The 18,997-nt window shown below is 41.6% G+C and overlaps 1 protein-coding gene across 4 annotated transcripts in view; it reads left to right on the forward strand.

Annotated features, from left to right (window-relative positions):
• The first annotated feature begins 2,128 nt into the window (after positions 1–2,128).
• The window catches only part of dtx1 (deltex 1, E3 ubiquitin ligase), a 48,114-nt gene continuing 31,245 nt past the window's right edge, over positions 2,129–18,997 (forward strand). The window contains exons 1-3 of one of the 4 annotated variants that reach the window (XM_086313709.1): positions 2,129–2,374; positions 2,522–2,575; positions 3,069–3,685. In XM_086313709.1, the coding sequence (XP_086169835.1) occupies positions 3,427–3,685 (259 nt within the window). In that variant the 5' untranslated portion in view covers positions 2,129–2,374; positions 2,522–2,575; positions 3,069–3,426. Of the gene's footprint in view, positions 2,576–3,068; positions 3,686–18,997 lie in introns of all 4 variants that reach the window. The other 3 variants (XM_086313708.1, XM_086313710.1, XM_086313711.1) reach the window with 3 other exon arrangements.

Consider the following 18,997-nt stretch of genomic DNA (forward strand, 5'->3'; position numbering starts at 1 on the left):
TTTTTTTTTTTTTTCCAAGTCTGGTACCTGAAAAGACTTGACCGAAACAGAAAATTTTCAGAAGAATCTTTTTTTGGTTGTTTAAGCAACTTAACACAGAACCATGAATCATTCAAACATTAAAATGCAACTAATTAATGAGATGAACCAGTTTTGTGTCTGCACATAACTGATGACTTGGTAATGAACCGAGTTGAATGTGTCCTTAGACATTTTGCTATTAGCAGCCTGACAGAGAACTACATTATCTTTGAATCTATGAAAAGGGGAAGAGTGGCTATCAAGAAGCCACTCTTAAGGAAGGGAAAGGCTGAAATATGCAAAATTACACAAGAACTGAAAATCAGTGGCAATAGATCTCATGGAGTGGTGAATCTAAATTTGAAATCTTTGGTTCAAATCATCATCAACATGTTCAGAGGAGGTCGAGAGAGAGAGAGAGGTACAACAGTGAGTGTCTGTAGTTATCTGCTTAGTGCTGCCTTTCAGCCAGGTGTGTTGGAGGTCCTTTCAGAATTGATTGAAATTAATTAATTCAGACTTTGATCCACTACTGTAATACCATCCAGAAAACATCTGACTGGAACTTCATTTTTCAGTACGCCAATGATCCCAGACACACTGCCAATGTAGTAAAAGCATACTGGATAGAAAAACACACTGAGGAACACTACTGATCACGGACTGGCCACTTTAAAAACAAATGACAATTTATTATAAAAGCCAGAAAGGCAGAACTATTATCTTTATATTATTTATTTTGAGAAGTGTTCTGACATTTTTGTTTAATCTTCCCATTGCAATAATAGTAGTTTGGCAGCAGATGCTGCTGCTGTTCCATTTAACAAGCTTCGAAGCGACTCAGTGGATATCATGAACAACAAGATTAATATTAATTAGCCATAGAACTTTCTATACACTATTTATTTAAATAATTAGCCTCTCTGTTCTCAACAAGTCAATGGATTTGACTCTTATTACTTGCATTTTTAAACAGCCTAGCGCTTTTTGTGTATCTGTGTGTATATTTTTGTTGTTATGTAACAATCTCAGAGACTGCACATGTAATTGAGTCATTTTGGGTTTGTTTGTTTTTCTACCATTGTTATCTAGTTTCACCAATAATTGAAAAAAATCCGCAATTAAAACTGGAAATGTATAATTAAATAAATCAATTTACTATAACTCTGCTGATTTTTCATAAATTTTGCTTAAACTTTGTTGCCAGAAATGTTTGTCTGCCATTGATGTTGCCATAAGACGGAGTCAGTGTGTGATTGAAAGAGGTGAAGTTGTCAATGACATGCAATCTGTTTCTCATAACTGTGACAAATTGTTGAAATTTGCTGTCTACATAGACAGCAAATTCACATCAGACTATTACATTTGAGCTCAGCAGCCTTCCTGCTCTATAGGAAGAGTACAACTGGAGGTAAGTTGAGTCGTGCAAAGACTCATTGAGATTGATGGCAACATCTGTTTGCATTTATAAATTAATATTTACAAACCTTCATCGATCTCTGAGAGTGTTTGCAGTCATTACCAGTCAGACTGCGAATATTTGCAGAAAGATTGTCTTGAGATCCAAAGCGGCCATGAGTGTGCAACACCAAACACCATTAAACTGTGGGCAACCATTTAGCCATGACTTGCACAAGTTGCAATCCACCACAGACTGTGAAAAATTAAATGCAACCACCAGACAGCCACCGATTTTAAAAAAATTAATTTTAGCCGCTAGCTTGCTCTTTATTATTTGTAGATTCGTGTCTTTAATGGCTGACCCTGAAACAAAAGTTCATGGGACTTTCTGTGCAATCTTGTATGATTTGTATAACCCTATGCCAGATAGAGCTGGATCTGTATGTTTTATGAAATATAAATAAATTTAAAAACTAATAAGCAATTGTACGATAGTGTCTTAATATATTGCTTTGTTGTTTCCACATTACCTGGTCTGCTTCCCTTTCTTCACTGTAGTCTTATCCCATGCAAGGGTTTTATTTTGAAATTGGGGACCGGAAGTTGTATAAATCTTTTCGCCTTTTTATTAACACTTTGACTGATTTTATAAAAAATATATATATATGGGCTCTTCATACAGGTGTGCTTGGACATTTATTGTTGTTGCGATGATTATTTGGGGTTAGGCGGGGATCGTGCGTGTACTGCGTGGATGTTTGTCTGTTTGGCGTCACGGGGAAAGGTGCGCGCACAGCAGCGCAGCGGCGGCTTCGCTCTGCACTGAAAAACCGTGCAACTGGGGCATGCGTTCACTTTACACAGCGGACCAACAAGCTGGTGGAGACCGTGGCGGATTCACGGGAATACCGCGACGTGTCGATTTTCTGTAATAAACACCGGATTACTGGAGGTGGGTTCGGGGAAGATTTGGGGTGTTTAGCGATAAGGAAACGTAGAAATCACAGATGTGAAAAGGTGCGCTTTACCTCGGGCTTTTCCCCCCTCTTTTCTTTCTTCCTCTTCCACCTTTGATAATCTGATTTTCGTCCGGATCCAGTGAAAATGCAGCCTGTACCTGACAGATGTGTGGCACCACAGCTGCAGCCTACAGGTCTGTATCGCCGCTATTAATTCAAGCGTGTTTTTTATGCCATAAATGAAAATTCAATATGAGGCTTAAGACAGACTGAGAATTGAATCAACAGAGGCAGTCTATGGCACTGACTGCATCTGAACAGCTTCTTATGCAAAAAATAATAATTAAAAAAATGTCTGAGTGATATTCTGTCTGCTGTAATTATAGTAGCATCTGGCCTTTTGTGCTCTGCTCCTGAAACACTCACTTGATTAGAATTATTTTGTTGCCAACAAAACAACAACAACAAAAATCCCCAGACAAATTTCTTCACTACATTTTAAGTAAACAAAACGAATTGGCACAGGCCGGTTATTGTGCTACAGCACGGAGCAGGTTAGATTTGTGTCAGGTCCTCTAAAACAATGCCTGACTGCTTACTCAGAGGATAAATCACAGCTTTTGTTTGCCAGTGTGCCTGTGCACCTTGTCTTCTGTTTAGAGAGTATCTCCTGTCTACCTGCTGCAGATCTGCTGTGGTTGGCTGTGGAGGACTGAGATTGCTAAAGCTGCAAATCACATCATCAGCATCATCAGCATCAACATCTGCCACTTCAAACGCGACAAGACACAGGAGGACGCAGGCTGCTTTTTGCATGATCAAAGACGGAGAAGTCAGAAAGTACCTGTAGACGATGACTCCAGCGGAGCTGTTTGCTTGAAAGCAGCATGAGATAACTGGGGGCTGCCACGCTAATCGCTGATTCAAGCTTTTTTCCGTTTGGCAATGATGAAAAAGCCCCTCTTTGTCAGCTGACTGACAGGGTCGCAGTGGTGCTCTAGCACAGGACGTTGCCAGCAGCCGAAGCGCAGACACCACAGAGGAGATGGCTCGTCCAGGATCCGGGTTGCTGGTGCCCGTAAATGGGCTGGGGTACCCCCCTCAGAACCTCGCCAGGGTGGTGGTCTGGGAATGGCTGAACGAACATGGACGCTGGAGGCCCTACACCGCAGCAGTTTGCCACCATATAGAAAACGTGCTGAAGGGGGATGCCCGGGGAAGTGTAGTTCTAGGACAGGTGGATGCTCAGCTCTCTCCTTACATCATCGACCTGCAGTCCATGCACCAGTTTCGACAAGACACAGGTAAGAGTGTGCACAGATGACACAGATGCCGGTGCCAAGGAAAGCACAGATAACACAAATTTAACCATAACAATGGACTCAATGTACTGTATACATGTTTACTGATAAATAATCAGGTATTTTAGGATGTCCTCATAGCAGATGATGTCATATTATCCAATCTGGGCCAAACCAGCTTCAATGCGCTTGGTACACAAACTCCACAGTCATTCCAAGAGAGTAAACGAGAGCCCCGATTGCTTTGAGGCTCGTGTATATGAGCCACAGGTAGAGCCAAGAGGCACTGCCACAAGATGAATGTGAAGCATAGAGCCAATTAAAGTGTAGCAGTTACATATTGAGCCAGAAATGCCTTCATGCAGCTGTTGGGATGCCATGACCTTGCCAAAGGTCACCATGATTTAGCAGTTGTGCATCCATCAGACAAATGAGATGCAGTTCAGTGTAAACCTCACTCTGTCTTGTTATTCATGTGTTAAACAGTTTGTAATTCAGCGAGTTACAGTATGTTGTTAGGATCGAAGTCATTTCTTATCCTGCTGCTACATGACTTCAGTTTCTGTAAGTTTTCACACCTACATACAGAAAATGGAACAATCTGGTTTCACAGTTATTAGACAATCGATACCCCGCCATGTTTGAACTACGGCGCGTGCAATCCAAAACTTTGTCCTCAATTTTGCATTTAATGCGAGCTCTGTGAGACAGCATGAGGCCAACATTATCTCGACTGAGGGATTGATCGCCTCTGGCCATAACGCGCTAACAGTAAATGCCGACCCCCCCCCCCCCCTTTCCTGTTACTACGTGTCGCTTTAGAGTAAAATCCAAGCCACCACAGCCTTTGTTTGGCTTGCAGTAATTCTCTCAGATGACTGCTACCTTTTAAAATAAGCCCAGATGCTTTTTTGTAATTCTCCACCAACGATCAACACTCTCTCTTTGTGAGGATTCCCGTCATGCTTGTTCCAGTGTGTGTGTGAAGCAAAGGGGGGGAGGAGGTTGTAGGCATCTGTTAAGAGCAGCCTTGGAGAAATCGCAGCTTTCTCAATTATTATTCTTCACAGTCAGCTGTGGTTGATTACAACTCTATTAGCCATTTATTGTGACATCTTTGTTAGGATGCTCTGAAACTCCTTTTTTTTTAAAAGTCTGACGACAAGAGCTTCCATTCTCTTAAGTTAGAGGCTGGAGTTGCTGTATTTGAAAGTGTTATGTAACACGAGAAGTGCAGGGACACTCTCGCAGGATGTACAGAAGGTAACTTCACTGTCCGCGGGTCTGCACTGTGTCACTTGTCATCAGTGTGCGTGATTCATCAGCATTAATAAATAGCTGCAGCGCCCTGAGGAATACAGATAGAATTGAACAGAGCTCAAATTCCTAAAAGGTCAGACCAATTTGCAAATGCATTAAGTAATAACCGTGTAAGTGTCTTTCAACAGATGGGTGTAGTTCAGGCTATAAATGCAGAGGAATATGGCAGCGGTCACAGTGGTCTGTGGTCTGCTTGCCCCTTTTAAACTAAATAGTAACAAAAAAAGTGCTTAGAAACCAGCAAGTAGATTGGGGTATCTAGAAAAATATTAATATTAGCATAATGTATCTTATAGTCAGTCAAACTTGGTATATCAGTATTTTTCTACTGTTCCAACATGCTCTTGTCGATTGTGCTGACTATGAGGACAACTCCATTTGTGAATGGCTGTCAGGTAGGTTGTAGTACAAGCAGCTGCCTGTTTTTCTGCTGTTCTCGTTGACGTCCCCCCCTTTGATAAAACACAGAGCTGCACATGTGTCTGTGAGATGAACCACTGAGTCGTTTGTCAGCCATTACCACGACACGGGGGCTAGGCCTGACGTTTATCGCTCCTCACTGTGCTGTTCACCGTGTTACCTTCCCCCTCGGCTGGGATAAACCTGTCACGGCAGAGGCTGATGGACAGTAGGTCTGGATGCTCGGTGCCTCCTCCGCTTTGTCCTCCTCTGCGCTCTCTTTTGCTGTCCTTCCACACGGGCACACCTCTGTCCTTCGTCGTCATCGATTCAAACTCCCATGAGGCCTAGCTTCCAGGCTGTTGCGATGTTGTTGTAGCGCCGCTTGAGTGGAGGGATCTCGGCGAGCTTGTTTTGCTATAACGTTGAGTGTGATGCATTTGTTTCACATCGGATGTTTGCTGTAGCTCAGCAGGTCACCCTCAGCCACTTGCTTTGTTGCAGGCTTATGGAGTGTCCCTGTGGGGAAACCCCGTTTTGTCGCAGAGCCAGTGAGCTTGCCCTCTGAGGCTGTTTCCTTTTTTGCTAAGAGTTGTAAAAAAAGGTTAATTGATATCCACTGTGTGTGTTTCTGAATAAATGCTTCTGTTTTTGCATGTGAGTAATTGTTGCTTGTGTGATTGGTGCCCTCTGCCTGTTATGATGTTTGGGTCCCGTCCCTGCAGGCTGTGCAGGGCTGCCCTTTGCTCCCATGGGTTTGGGAGGATCTGTGGGTGGTAGCCAGGCCGAGTTACTCAAACTAATGAGACAGCAGCTATGTTTTATCTCCATGACTCTCTCTAATCAGAGTGCCATGACAAGAAAACACAGCCACCGCAAACGACGAAGCAGGGCCCGGTTATGGAGGGAGTAGCCTTAGAACATCTGCATTTAATTGGCACTCAAAAACATACAGGGCATGGATTTCATCTCAGTATAGTTACTAGCAAAGAACAGCAGAGTTACTGGTGAAAAACACCAGTCTGTGGTGAAATCCCGACTAGCAATGCTTTATGGATATAGTATAAGAGAAGCCTTAGAGGCTCATATAAGCATAGTGTGAATAGATATCCAGCTGAAGGCAGGGGGAGAATTGACTCTCGGCCAAGAAGGATCGATCCGTTTTCCTCCCCAGAGGGGCATTTAAACCTCTAAACACTGCTGTGGACTGATCCCCTTTCACTACAGCCACCCCCACAGCAAAATACACGGGCTTATCTGGCATTTCCATCATATACCAACACTTGTGGCCTGTCTGATGAATTTCACACTGCAGCCACTGCTTGGATTTTAAGCACTTTTCCTTTTTATATGTATCAAGATCATATGTAGGTGACATAACCCAGAAACCCTCATCATCACCATTTGTGCTCTATCCCTCAATCTCATTTAGCAACAAACATTCACACTTATTAAGTATGCATCCAAAATTCTGTAACACCATAAAGTCACTTAAATCTGTTCTTCTCCGCTGAGTGCGAAGAACAATGAAAATGTAAATATTTCAATTCACATCGTCAATCTAATATTGATCTGATTTGTATTGAAGATTGTTCGGCTGAATTTAGACTCTGATTGTTGTGAATGTGCGATATGGATTCCAGCGTTTCTGTGACCTGAAAGAGTGTTAAGGTTTAGCTAACAGTGCACCACCATGACCGTGGCTGAACTTGTGCACGTCTGGTCAGCTTTACTTTTTAGTATGTTTGTTCAGATGTTAAATACAGCAGCATTAAAAAAAACTCACTGTTTCAAAACATGCTATATAGCAAGAAATAAGTGTGATGTAACAGCAAATGTAATGATAACAAAATGAAGTTAAAATACAGCGTTAGCAAGTTCCGAGCTCTGATTGTACCTAGCTTAGAGGATATTGTTGATGCTAACTGTGTGCCACTTATGGAAGACATTGTTAAATAAATCAACAGATATCATTAATGTTATTTACAACTGACAGAATCAATACTTACATTACATTACAACAAAATGTGGATTTTCTTCTGAGGATGAAAAAATGTGTCATTTATACGCAATAGGGGAGGTTCAGGCTATTTGTCTTTGTTACATCTACCCTTCAGTAAACGAGGTAAGACATGTTATATTGTTATTTTGTATTCTTGGGCTCCACAGCTGAGGTCCATCATGATCAATTTCTCTGGAAGAGAAACTCAAGATCGGAACCTTTTTCCACATCTTTATATTTAAACATAATGCTACAAATACGTAACAAAAATCCAGTGGTTAAATATCTGGTAAACATTGTTATGTTGTTCATAAATATTTAAGAGAAGCCACTCCCCTATCTCAGTTTGTCTGGTACGAGGTAGTCAGTCAGCAGCTACCTGGAAGAGCAGATTCTGTTTTTATGTTTGGATGCATTATGGATTTTTATGGAAATAAAAAAAAATTGCAAGATGTACTGACTGTGATGGGAAATGAAACCAGTTTATCCAGATCCCAAGTCTTGCCTTCTTGGTTTATATTCAGAAACATATAAATATAGTAAGAATGAAAGGACACTAATGGACCTCAGTCTGCAAATTACAAGAAGAAAACAATTGTCAAAACAAATGCTATCAATGTACCGCTGGAAAAGAAGAAATTACTTAAGGGAGGGCAAGTTCAAATACATATGGGGTCCATTTATGGTCCACAAACACAGAGACTGATGTATGTGAATGAAAGGAAAAGAAAAAGGGGTTTTATGTGTGTTGTATTCTGTTCTGTTTTATATTCAAAGGGGCTATAAAGGCTGGTTTATAATAAGTGTCCTGTGTGTTAGTTTTGTGATCACTGATCTGACGTAAGTAATTGTTGAACTTTGCTGTAATTATATACATTGTTTTTATTAAAAATATGAAAACAGTGTGAGGTTGATGGACTAGATGAAGCTTTGGCTTGTAATTATTATATATGTAATGATAAAAACGCTGTAAAAACAGATATTTCTATAGTAGTGAAAAAAACAAGAAGGTTTCTGTTATTTAATTGTTTATCTGTTGCACGGGGGAAGGTCTTCATCAATAAGAAAAGCTTTAAAACCTGGGGAAATACAGTTAAAATACCCACATTCACATTTTCCAAAGCTGTCGAGTGGGGCCATATTGAAGTCTCTGTTGGGTCCGCGAGCCTTATGTTTGACACCCTTGCTTTAATAGGTCATGATGTTGATATTTTCTCACAAAGTTGAGAAAATACATAAATACAATAAATCAATTTGAACTGCAACAGAGAGCAGCGTGCAGGTCATTTCTGCATACGTGCCACATGTGTGTGTGCAGTCACTGTTGTGAGCTGGCCCATGTGTGACTGCAGAGATAACCTCTATCAGCAGCTGTTGGCTGCTGTGTTGATGGAGCAGCTCTTTGTTTGTTTTTGTTTCACGAGCGTGAGAACCTCTTCTTCTCTGCCCTATTTCCCTCGGCTAAATGCCCTCTCTGACTAATTATGGTTGAAAGTGCCACAAGTCAAAAGCTCTCATCTTCTGTTATGTGTTGAGCTGACAAACAGCAGTAGTTGTGGTTTGGATGCTACCTGTGAATGTGCTCGAGCACTTGTTATGCTGTAGACCAGAAAAGAGGGTGGCGCGTTTGTGTGTTGTTTTCTTTTTTTTTCCTTTTTCTTCTTTATTGTCGTTTAGTAAGTAGTAAGTGTGTGTGGGAACTGTTCTGGTGGTCTGTGGGAGGAAGCTGTAAAAAGGATCCCTGCGATGTACGTGGTAAAGGTCAGGTACTGTATGCATCAGCTCTGACTGTGAAATCCCACTTGCGTCAGAAGAAAGAAAATAAGCAGAGAGTCCAGCGACTCTAAAATGCACATTTGGTATCGAAATGTGAAGAAGAAGCAGGTAGAAATAGAAACAAGGCAGACAGAGTTACCTGAAGAAGAAAGCGGTGCACAAGCTGACACACTGCGTGAGAAGATGTCATACTACATTCTCATACTGGGTGTATTTCGACTTGCAAGAGATGAATCATACATAAATGAGTGTGCATGTATATGAAACTTCGAGTGGATGTTTATAGCAACAGCAAAATGATGCTCAGCCTATTGGTAGACCCTGTGCTCAGGTTCTCCAGTGCACCGAGCTTGGTGAAATCCACTTGCGTGTTGGCAGGAAAGGAACAGGAGCAGCAGCGCCGTGGAGAGGGAGGGGGGGGAGCAGGCAGAGGTGAGGAGAGAAGAGGAACAGAGGGAGAGGTGGAACGTTTTCCTGATGGAAGGTGACAGAGCGGAGGGAAGGATAATAACACCGCGCACATTTCCCTGCTCCTTCACTCTCACATGCGCTCAGACACCTCGCCATCCATCCCATCAAAGCGTGCCTCTTTTTAATTATGAAGTCATCTGCCCGTGTTTTTTATCACTTATCTGACAACATGCTTTGTTTATAGAGGCAGATGTCTGCAACAAGGTACCAGAGTGAAAAGTTGCTTGTTTAGTTTGACTGGCGGTTACCTGTGAAACGGTACACATGATTCTTTATCCTCATTGCATTATAGTGATGAGCAGGCTGTGCATCCCCTGGAAACCACTGGCGTTGGTAGCTAAAGTGCATCTCCACATCTCCTTCTAATGCAGCGCATGAACTTCTAAAGCAGATATCTTACTTTTTCATCAAGGAAGCGGCTTTACAGCCACTCTCTGCACTGGTTGCTTATCAGCCCGCTCTAAGAGGTCAGTCAGATCAGTAACTGTTGTCTGTTTCAGCCCGTCTGTCTGCTGCTGCTCCTGCTAATAAAGACGTATGCATGATCACAGCATTATTTGATTAAACGAGCCTCTCTCCTGGATCCATTTATGGGCCGATCTCTTATCTTGTTTTAGCATGTCGAAGCAGTGTCTTTAAGTATCATCACTCTCATCTTGGGTGCTTTTATTTCCTAGATAAATAACTCTTTCCAGTCTGTTGCAGATAGAGCTGCTCCAAAATATGATAAATAAAGTGAGTCTTGTTCTGTTTGTTGTGTTGAAGAATTTCCGTGCGGCTTCATAACACAGAGAATCTGCCAAGTGCTAGCTAGCTGTCACGTTGAAAAGGGACAGAGTGTTCCTGCTGTAACCAATAGAGTATCTTTGATCTACACCGTATGGTCTAACATTTACTGAAAACATCTTTTGACTGAGATCAGAGCTGCAGTGACGCAATTCGGGCTGCCAGCGGTTGCGGCGAGCCAAACTCAGAACTCCCTTGATCAGACTCAGTGAATACACAAAGACAGTGTGGGATTTTCTGCCTCAGACTTAGCTTTTTCACTTGCTTTACAAAAAAACGAAAGACCTTCCTTTAGCAGTGTGGAGGCACGACAAACCGCTAATGCTGAAAAGGGACGGCTGCCTCAACAGCATCTAAGTGATAAGCCAGGTGTCCGTGAGCGGCTGCAATGGATGGAAAACATCATCCCAAAGTAATCTGAACATCAGACTACTTTTTGTGTTAATAAACAGCCAATCACAGAACTGCTAGCTTGCAGTGGAAGCTCAATGCTAGCATCTGAAATATATTTAAGGGATCTGCGAAGGGATGATTGCCGTTGTTCTCCAACACTTTCTGACTTATTTGTCACACACTGGTAACAACGTGAAGGCCAAGGCTGTTACAGTTAAACGAAACTAAAAAGAAAAACTAGCTTACATGCTGTAAGATTTGAAAAAATGCCAGCCATGAATTCGACAGCCCTCCTGTCAGGTGTACAATAATAAACTACGTGGTCCAGTTCTAACTGCAGCTTGACGGCCGGTCGTAAGTAAAAAAAATAGATAGTAGTCAGTTGTTGTGTTTTTCTTTATGTGTGCATTTCTATGCTGCCCTCACAACTGTTTAAACTCATGAACACAAAGGATGTATTTCCTTAACAAGGCGTGGGATAAACTCAAGCTTACTTTTCATATGCATTACACAAAAACATCACTTATTTTGGTTGTTGGCTGCCCAGCAGGCTCTGCCTAATGTCAATGCGAGGCATTCTCACTTTTTGCTCCTCCTGTCTGCGTGTCACCTGTTAGTACTTCTAAATCATGGCTGTTGGTAAGAGTCCAAGTCCTGTGACTGTCCAGCATGAGGAGCATCCTGCAGTAGCCTGTGATATGAGGAATATTTGCCAGGTTTTCCTGGCAGCCAAACTCTGCTTGTGCTATTCAGAGGAGCTGCTCACACCATCAATTTTTATGCCTCGTGCCAGCAACCGCCACGGTGTGGAGGAGTTATGTTGTCAGCTTGTCTGTGCTATACTCTTGAACACAATATTTCAGGAATGAGGGAATTTCTTCTAATTCCACACAAATGTCCTTGGACTGATGAGCTGATTTTAATTTTGGTTTGGTTGTAAAAGGGTCACCATGATTTGACAAAGGCCTTGTTTGGCCATTGCTCAAGAACTGATAAGTGAAGTGTGACAAAGTATGACACAAACTTCTTAAAGAATGAAATGGTGAAATGATGACATTTCATATCCTGAAGGTCTAAGGTTTGCTTCACAGTTGCATCATGATGTTTTGCAATAATCCTTTTCTGGCCGTTATCAAACGTCATAACTCAGGAAGTAATGATAATGATAATAATGTCGTTTCACTGTCGATACAGGTTTGCAAACTGTGTGTAAAAGTGTTGCCTCTGGGTCAGTTTTTATCAAGCTGAAACAGCAGTTGCCTCCTTCATGTTTTGTTGGATGCATTTCAGTTAGAGAGAGATATGCTGGTCAGCAATGAAGACAACTACAACATCTTTAGTGTTTTGTTATCGCTGTTACTTTTTCTATATTTTGACACATTATTGATTCACAGATAAAAAGAGTGGCTTTATCTGGAAGATAGCATAAAGATTAAAAGTGTTCCTTCCCATATAAAACTATATTACATATGACTAAACAATTGACCTTGATATGAACGTGAATGATGGAGTGCTGGGAGTGTTCTTGATAAAATAAGAAGGATGTTAATTATTGTGTAACATTATTAGCAGCTTACACCCAAAAACACATAATTTGTTGACTTGTCTTCAGTTAAATGCCAGACATAACACAGGCTGACAAACATAAAACAGTATTTTGCACCTAACTTGACAAAGCTCGGTATGCTGTGCAGTATGTCTTTAAAAAAGTTGAGGGAACTGGTCAAGTGGAGTATAAAAGCAGAAGTAACAGGTCTAAAAAACTATCTACGTCAGATGAGCAGTATCTCAAAATCCCACAAATACATGCATCTGGCCCTTCATTTGATCCATCTACTGTTCACTGAAGCCTCATCTGGTGTCAGTGGAAAGGTGGATGTCAGGAAACTAATCTTAAGGATGAAAATGGCTAAAGAGTAAGTGATGACCAAAAGGTTTCAATTGAAATTGTCATCAATTTGTACACAGGAGGTCAGTAGAGAGATACAGCCTTCATCAGGTAAACATGGTAGAGACTCTGTCATGGTTTCATGGAGGCTGGATGTCAGTCAGTCGTGTTGGGAATCTTGCCAGCCTTGCTGAAATTGAAGCAGCACCACATTCAGCAAAAACCTAACACAGGATGTCAGCGCAAACACTTCATACCATCTGTCAAGCACGGTGGTAGAGGTGTGATGATTGGGTTTGTCAGCCATGGGAAATTGACAGCAAGTTTACCATGAACAAATTTTTATACCAAAGTGTTGTATGTGAGGCCAACTGTCCAAATACTAAAGTTGGCCAAAATTAGGTCATGCAACAGGACAATGATCACAATCACACCAACAAATCTGGCAAAGTTCAGACCTCGACCCAACTAAAATGCTATAGTATGACCACAAGAGAGCTGTGCATAAACAATCGTCTGCAAACCTCAATGAACTGAAGCAACGCTGCAAAGAAGAGTGGACCAAAATTTCTCCACAACGTTGTGAAGGATAAATGATAAATGCATGCAGAATACAATTATTTTGTTTCATTGTTATTGCTTCTAAGCTACTGAATAATTCTACATAGAATTCACAGAGGCTATACTTCTTTCCCCATAAGTTTTCGAGGTTTATATGAGTCTGTGGCGAGCCCTCAGCGCTTTCTCTCGCCTCTTTGTTTTGTCACGAACTTCAGCTTGTTGTCATTTAAGAGGCTTGATGTAGAAGACTGACAGTCAGAGGGATCCTGCAGTGTCACAAAATATTGCGACTCTGCTGTCAGCTTTTGAAAAGGTGAGAAAGTGTTGCCTGAAAGTCAGCCCTTGTGCCCAGTATGTGAGAAATGAAAGCCCTGGACAAGCTTCACATATAGTACTGTAAGTGAGAAATGACTTAAGTGACAAAAGAATACAAAAAAGTCTAATAAAGTAGTTCTGATTCTGGTATTAAAGTCACATTTAAGATGGTAAACAGAAACACTGGGACATGATTATACTGGCAGCCTTCTAGTTTCAGTCACTGTACATACGTCATTCAATGCCGTAATCATTTGTGATACTAGATTGAAACAGCTCATTAACTCAAATGTCTAATCTGCCAATCACATGGCAGCAACTCAGTGCATTAAGGCAGCGGTCCCCAACCCCCGGGCCTCGGACCGGTACCGGTCCGTGAGTCGTTTGGTACCGGGCCGCGAGAGTTGAGGCTCAGGTGTGAAATGTATGGTTTTCAGGATTTTATCGGTTTTCAGCGTTATTTTGTTATCGTTTTGATCGTTTACTCGGTTTTCCTGGGTCTTTTCACGTGTGTTATGAATAAATCTTCTTTTTTTCGGTACCGGTACTAGTTTTATTTTGTTGTATTTATCCGCGACACCTTAAAGGCCGGTCCGTGAAAATATTGTCGGGCATAAACCGGTCTGTGGCTCAAAAAAGGTTGGGGACTGCTGCATTAAGGCATGTAGACATGGCCAAGATGACCTGCATAAGGTCAAACTGAGCATCAGAATGGGGAAGAAAGATGATTTATGTGACCTTGAACATGGTGCGGTTGAATCGGATAGCCAAAGAACTGACACTGAAGAACAAAATACTGGAAAAAACACTGCCTCACTGTTTGTTCTCAATTTCTGCTGCAACATCCAGATGGTAGGGTCGGAGTTTGGTGTAAATAACATGAAATCCTCGATCCATCCTGCTATATATCAAGAGTCCAGGCTGGTGGTGGTGGTGAAATGGTTTCTTGGCGCACTTTGTGGCCCTTAGTACAAACCGAGCATTGTTTAAATACCACAGCCTACCTGAGTGTTCTGCTGCTGACCATGTTCATCCTTTACGACTACAGTGTACCCATCTTCTGATGACTGCTTCCAGCAGGATAACACGCCATGTCACAAAGCTCAAATTATCATGTTCATTGAACATAATGAGCTCCCTGTAATTAAATTACCTCCACAGTCACCAGATCTCAATCCAACAGAGCACCTTTGGGATGTGGTAGAAAGGGAGATTTACAGCCGCCAAATCTGCAGTGACTGCGTGATGCTGTCATGTCAATATGGACCGAATTCTTTAAGCAATGTTTCCAGCACTGTGTCGAATCTACCATTAATAATTAAGGGATCTCCGAGGTCTGGCGTAATGAGCTGTTAGAACCTCGATAGCATAAAGTTGTGTTCTTGAACTGAAAATGACCTTTCATTGTGAGACAGGCGCGTCCAAACCACACCTTCACATAACACTATCATCCATATTCATATTTGTAGTTTTCATTTGCAGATTCTTTAATGTTACCTTACCGTTGGTTTACTGAAAAGTGGGTTTGTATAATGGGTTTCTCAAAATACTTTGACCCTCAAAAGTTAGCGTGCCACTGTGTCACGTCTGTAGGCTTTGATGAGGTCTGTCGAATCTGTGGTCAGGCTTTGAGCTCAATAAAAGCTTTTAGCAAACCAACAGCAACTTTGCAACAAGGACGTGACCCCGATTACATTCAGCCCTGACATCTGCCCTTAGCAAGCATGAATTGGTTCCTCTTAATAGACTCAATAATCGAAAAGGGAACGCTGCAGTGAAAATAAGTGAGCTTTTAAAATGAGCGATTATGACTGGACAAAAGATGAATGTCTCTTCATTAAATTTGAGTTATGAACACAGCAGAAATGTGATTACACTTGTGATTCAGCTGGGAAAAGGTCTGGGCCTAATAACTCGTCGGGAAAGTAGAACATACTTAAGGTGAAGTTGTTTTTGGTAAATCTGTCACGGGGTACAGTAGATAAAATGTTCATCACCCTACCGGGTGGTCTGATATACGCTGACCTCGCTCACACCATGTCCAGTTTACTGCTGATCAAAGCTGAGCACTGTACTCTGGCACAGTGACAGCTTGCTTTAATGTAGCCAGGCGTTTCCTCTGATAAGACCTGACCGTGTCTGACAGCCATGAAGTGGGTTATAAAAGCCCATCTCAGCAAACTAATTTACTGCATACTGTTCATCTCAGTGAGTCAGACTTCTTTTATTTGTCAAATGTAATATTCTGTGCAATTTTTTTTCCATCTAGCCCCTTCCGCCATCGCCGCTTATCTTCCACTTCATATTTTTTTGTGCAATAATGGATCCTGGGTATCCATGAAATCTTCCCCTTTGATTCGCTGCTGGAATTATTTTCTTAAGTTCAGACAGTGAACCACGCGAGCTGTTCCTCAAAGTCGGCTCCGATTTGGGCTGGCCGTCAGTCAGCTTTCTGCTGAGCATGTAAATGGGTTTCACTGATTTCACTGATGTACAGTCTGTTGTAGCGGTGTGACGCCTGACGTGAAATATTGTGTCGTCACGGCTGAATACTGCACCATGTGGTGTGGGAATTGCACTTGTGTATATCACTTTCTCCCTGCTGAACAGAGCATGTCAACAATGTATGATGAGCTGTAAGAGCTTGGCCATATGTTTGGAATCACTCACAAATATCAAGATATTAATGCCACTGACAGTATTGTCATTTTAGCGGGTATACCTGCAATGCAGTCCAGTATATTCCATTTCTTCCAGACAGTCGTGGAGATTTTGTTTTCAATAACATGATGCTGTTGCACCAAATTGCATTTAGAGGTGGTTCAAATATCGCTAATGCAATGCAAAAATAGGGAAGCTAAAATAGTCAACTCTCTTAATGTAGTGAAATTACTGCACCACCACATTTAATAGTGACCTCTTAAACATTTGAGCAGTCATACAAGAAGTGTTATGCAAGAATGTTATGAAATTGCCTGCATAAAATTGTTACCACTATATTTTTACACCAAGGTGATTCCTGATGACCTACTGATTTTAAAACATCTGAGGTAGTAGGACAAGTGGAGGACAAAAGAAGAAGTGGCAGGGTTAAAAAATTATCTATAGCAGATGAAAAGTGTCTGAAAGCCATGCCCTTAAGAAAAAACAATCCAGCAAAGACCTGTAACAGGACCTAAAGGATGCATCTGACCCTTCAGCTAATCCATCCACTATTTGCTCTTTCTCATCAGAAATGATCTCAGTGGAAGGGTGACGGTCAAGAAGCCATTCTTAAGGATGAGAATTAGGGTAAAACTGTAAACACAGAAATGTACGGTCAGATTTTGACCCGACATGCACAATACCATCTGGACTTCCAATGATCCCAAACACAGTGCAAATGCAGTAAAAGCAAGGCAGCCAACATCCAAAGAAGAGCTTTGAGTGTCCTTCAAGTAGCCTGGGGAACTATCTAGAAAGCTTGCCTAGGAGAGTTCAGGCTGTGTTGAAAAATAAAAGCGGTCTGACCTTTAAACTCATTTGAATTGTACAACTGTGTACAATATATTTCCATGCATGGAAATATATTGTATTTCCATGTATGTTTGCACATTTGAATAAATCTCTTCACCTATTTCTCATGTTCCTAGCAAAATAAAAAGAAATTTGAAGGTTGTCTCAAGACCTTTGCACAGTACTCTGTGAATCACATACAATGGGATAGTGCACAAAGACATCATCTCAGTTCCTTCACTCTTCAAATTCAAATATATTTGTAAAATAAAAACGTAAGTGACTCATTTTATTCCACAAATATAATGGAAAATATAAAAAAGGGGGGGGAGAAGCCAGATGAAAGTTTGTTTTTATTACATAAAACCATTTCATCTTTACAATTATACACTTGAAAAGGCTGATTTTTTTTTTTTTTGCAGGAAAGCCAGTATGCAGTAGCTAAAAAAGTCAGTGTCCAGTAATTATGGGCAGGCAGATGTCATGTCCACATGGCTTTCCCCCATAGACATCTTAACTCCATGGCTTCATAATACCTGTCATTACTGTAAAATGCAGTTGTGCCCTTAAAGCCACAGTAAATTCCCACAGCAAGCTGGAACTGATTAGCTTGTTAGTTTAGCACCAGCTGATTGGTACCACCTAGAAAAATCCCAGAAAATTTTGTTGATCACATAACTCAAAAGGGAATGTTGTCAAAAGCTGTTTTCAGTTTTGTCAGCCTATAAGTTGACTGGAAAAGTTAGCGTAGCAGGATTTTGTTTCCCGTGTGTGAAAGTGCCTCTCACTCCTAACAAGAAACCTGTTTAACTGTAACCCTGGCACTGCTGTCTGGCAGTGTGGAGCTATGTTTGTGTGAAGCCAAGCTTGCATGTTAGTGTGTGTTTGTGTGTCTTATGACGGTGCTTGAGGCTGTGCCTCCTACTCGCTTGCCCTAGTGATGTGACAGCACGGCGCTGACACGCTAACGAGGCTCCTGCTGGACGTGATGAGGCTGAAGTGGTGTGAAGCAGAAGCCATTGTGCATTCAAACACACTCACCTCTTCAGGGTAGTTCAGAGTCTTCTAGTGGTCACACAAACACATGCATGTACACAAACAAAATGAGTCAGAGAGCAGAAGATTCAAACCTCTTCATCCGAGAACCGTCACGACATCTATGAAGGTTGTTTCAGGGTCTATTGCGGCACTACAGGAGCTGGCAGGTGGACAGGACTGTAACTTAATTTTCTGAAGATTTTCTTTTTTTTGCCCCTCTCTGTCTCTTTTTGTTACCTCAGTAAGTGCAAGCTCTGCACAAGCGCATGGTAACTGGCCAGCTCCCCAGGCCAAGGTGTGGGAGAGTTTGGAGTGTTGAAGGGGCTGAGGATGTGTAGGGTTGCAGTGGGAGTTACGCCACTTTTCTTCACCACTTTGTCTTGCTGGCAGCAAAACTGTATTAGTTGGGCCGGTTTTACTGCAGTGTTCACTTTCTGAGCTCGGGCAGAAGTGAGACATCCTCTTTTTTTATTGTTTCGTTGGCAGAAAACTTCCCCTCATCACATATCTGCTGCTTCTCTCCTAATACACTCACGTAGCATTTCTTTGTGCACTTTTGTCTGGCCCTTTTCCATCTCCCCATTTTCTCTCTCCTCGCACCTTCACTCTATCTTTGTCTTTCTCCCCTGCATGTCCCCCCTTTCTTTTCTCCTGTTCAATCACCTTTACGCCTTTTCTCCTCCACCACCTTTCAACCAGCGGTTGCTCTTCCATTTTTGTTCGTTCATCATGTATGCCCATAGATAGATAGATAGATAGATAGATAGATAGATAGATAGATAGATAGATAGATAGATAGATAGATAGATAGATAGATAGATAGATAGATAGATAGATAGATAGATAGATAGATAGATAGATAGATAGATAG

Source organism: Aulonocara sp. 'chitande type north' Nkhata Bay, linkage group LG12 (assembly GCF_057382095.1).
Source record: "Aulonocara sp. 'chitande type north' Nkhata Bay isolate Kocher_YH1m ecotype deep benthic linkage group LG12, A_spYH_male_GT1.1, whole genome shotgun sequence".
NCBI classification, from domain to species: domain Eukaryota; kingdom Metazoa; phylum Chordata; class Actinopteri; order Cichliformes; family Cichlidae; genus Aulonocara; species Aulonocara sp. 'chitande type north' Nkhata Bay.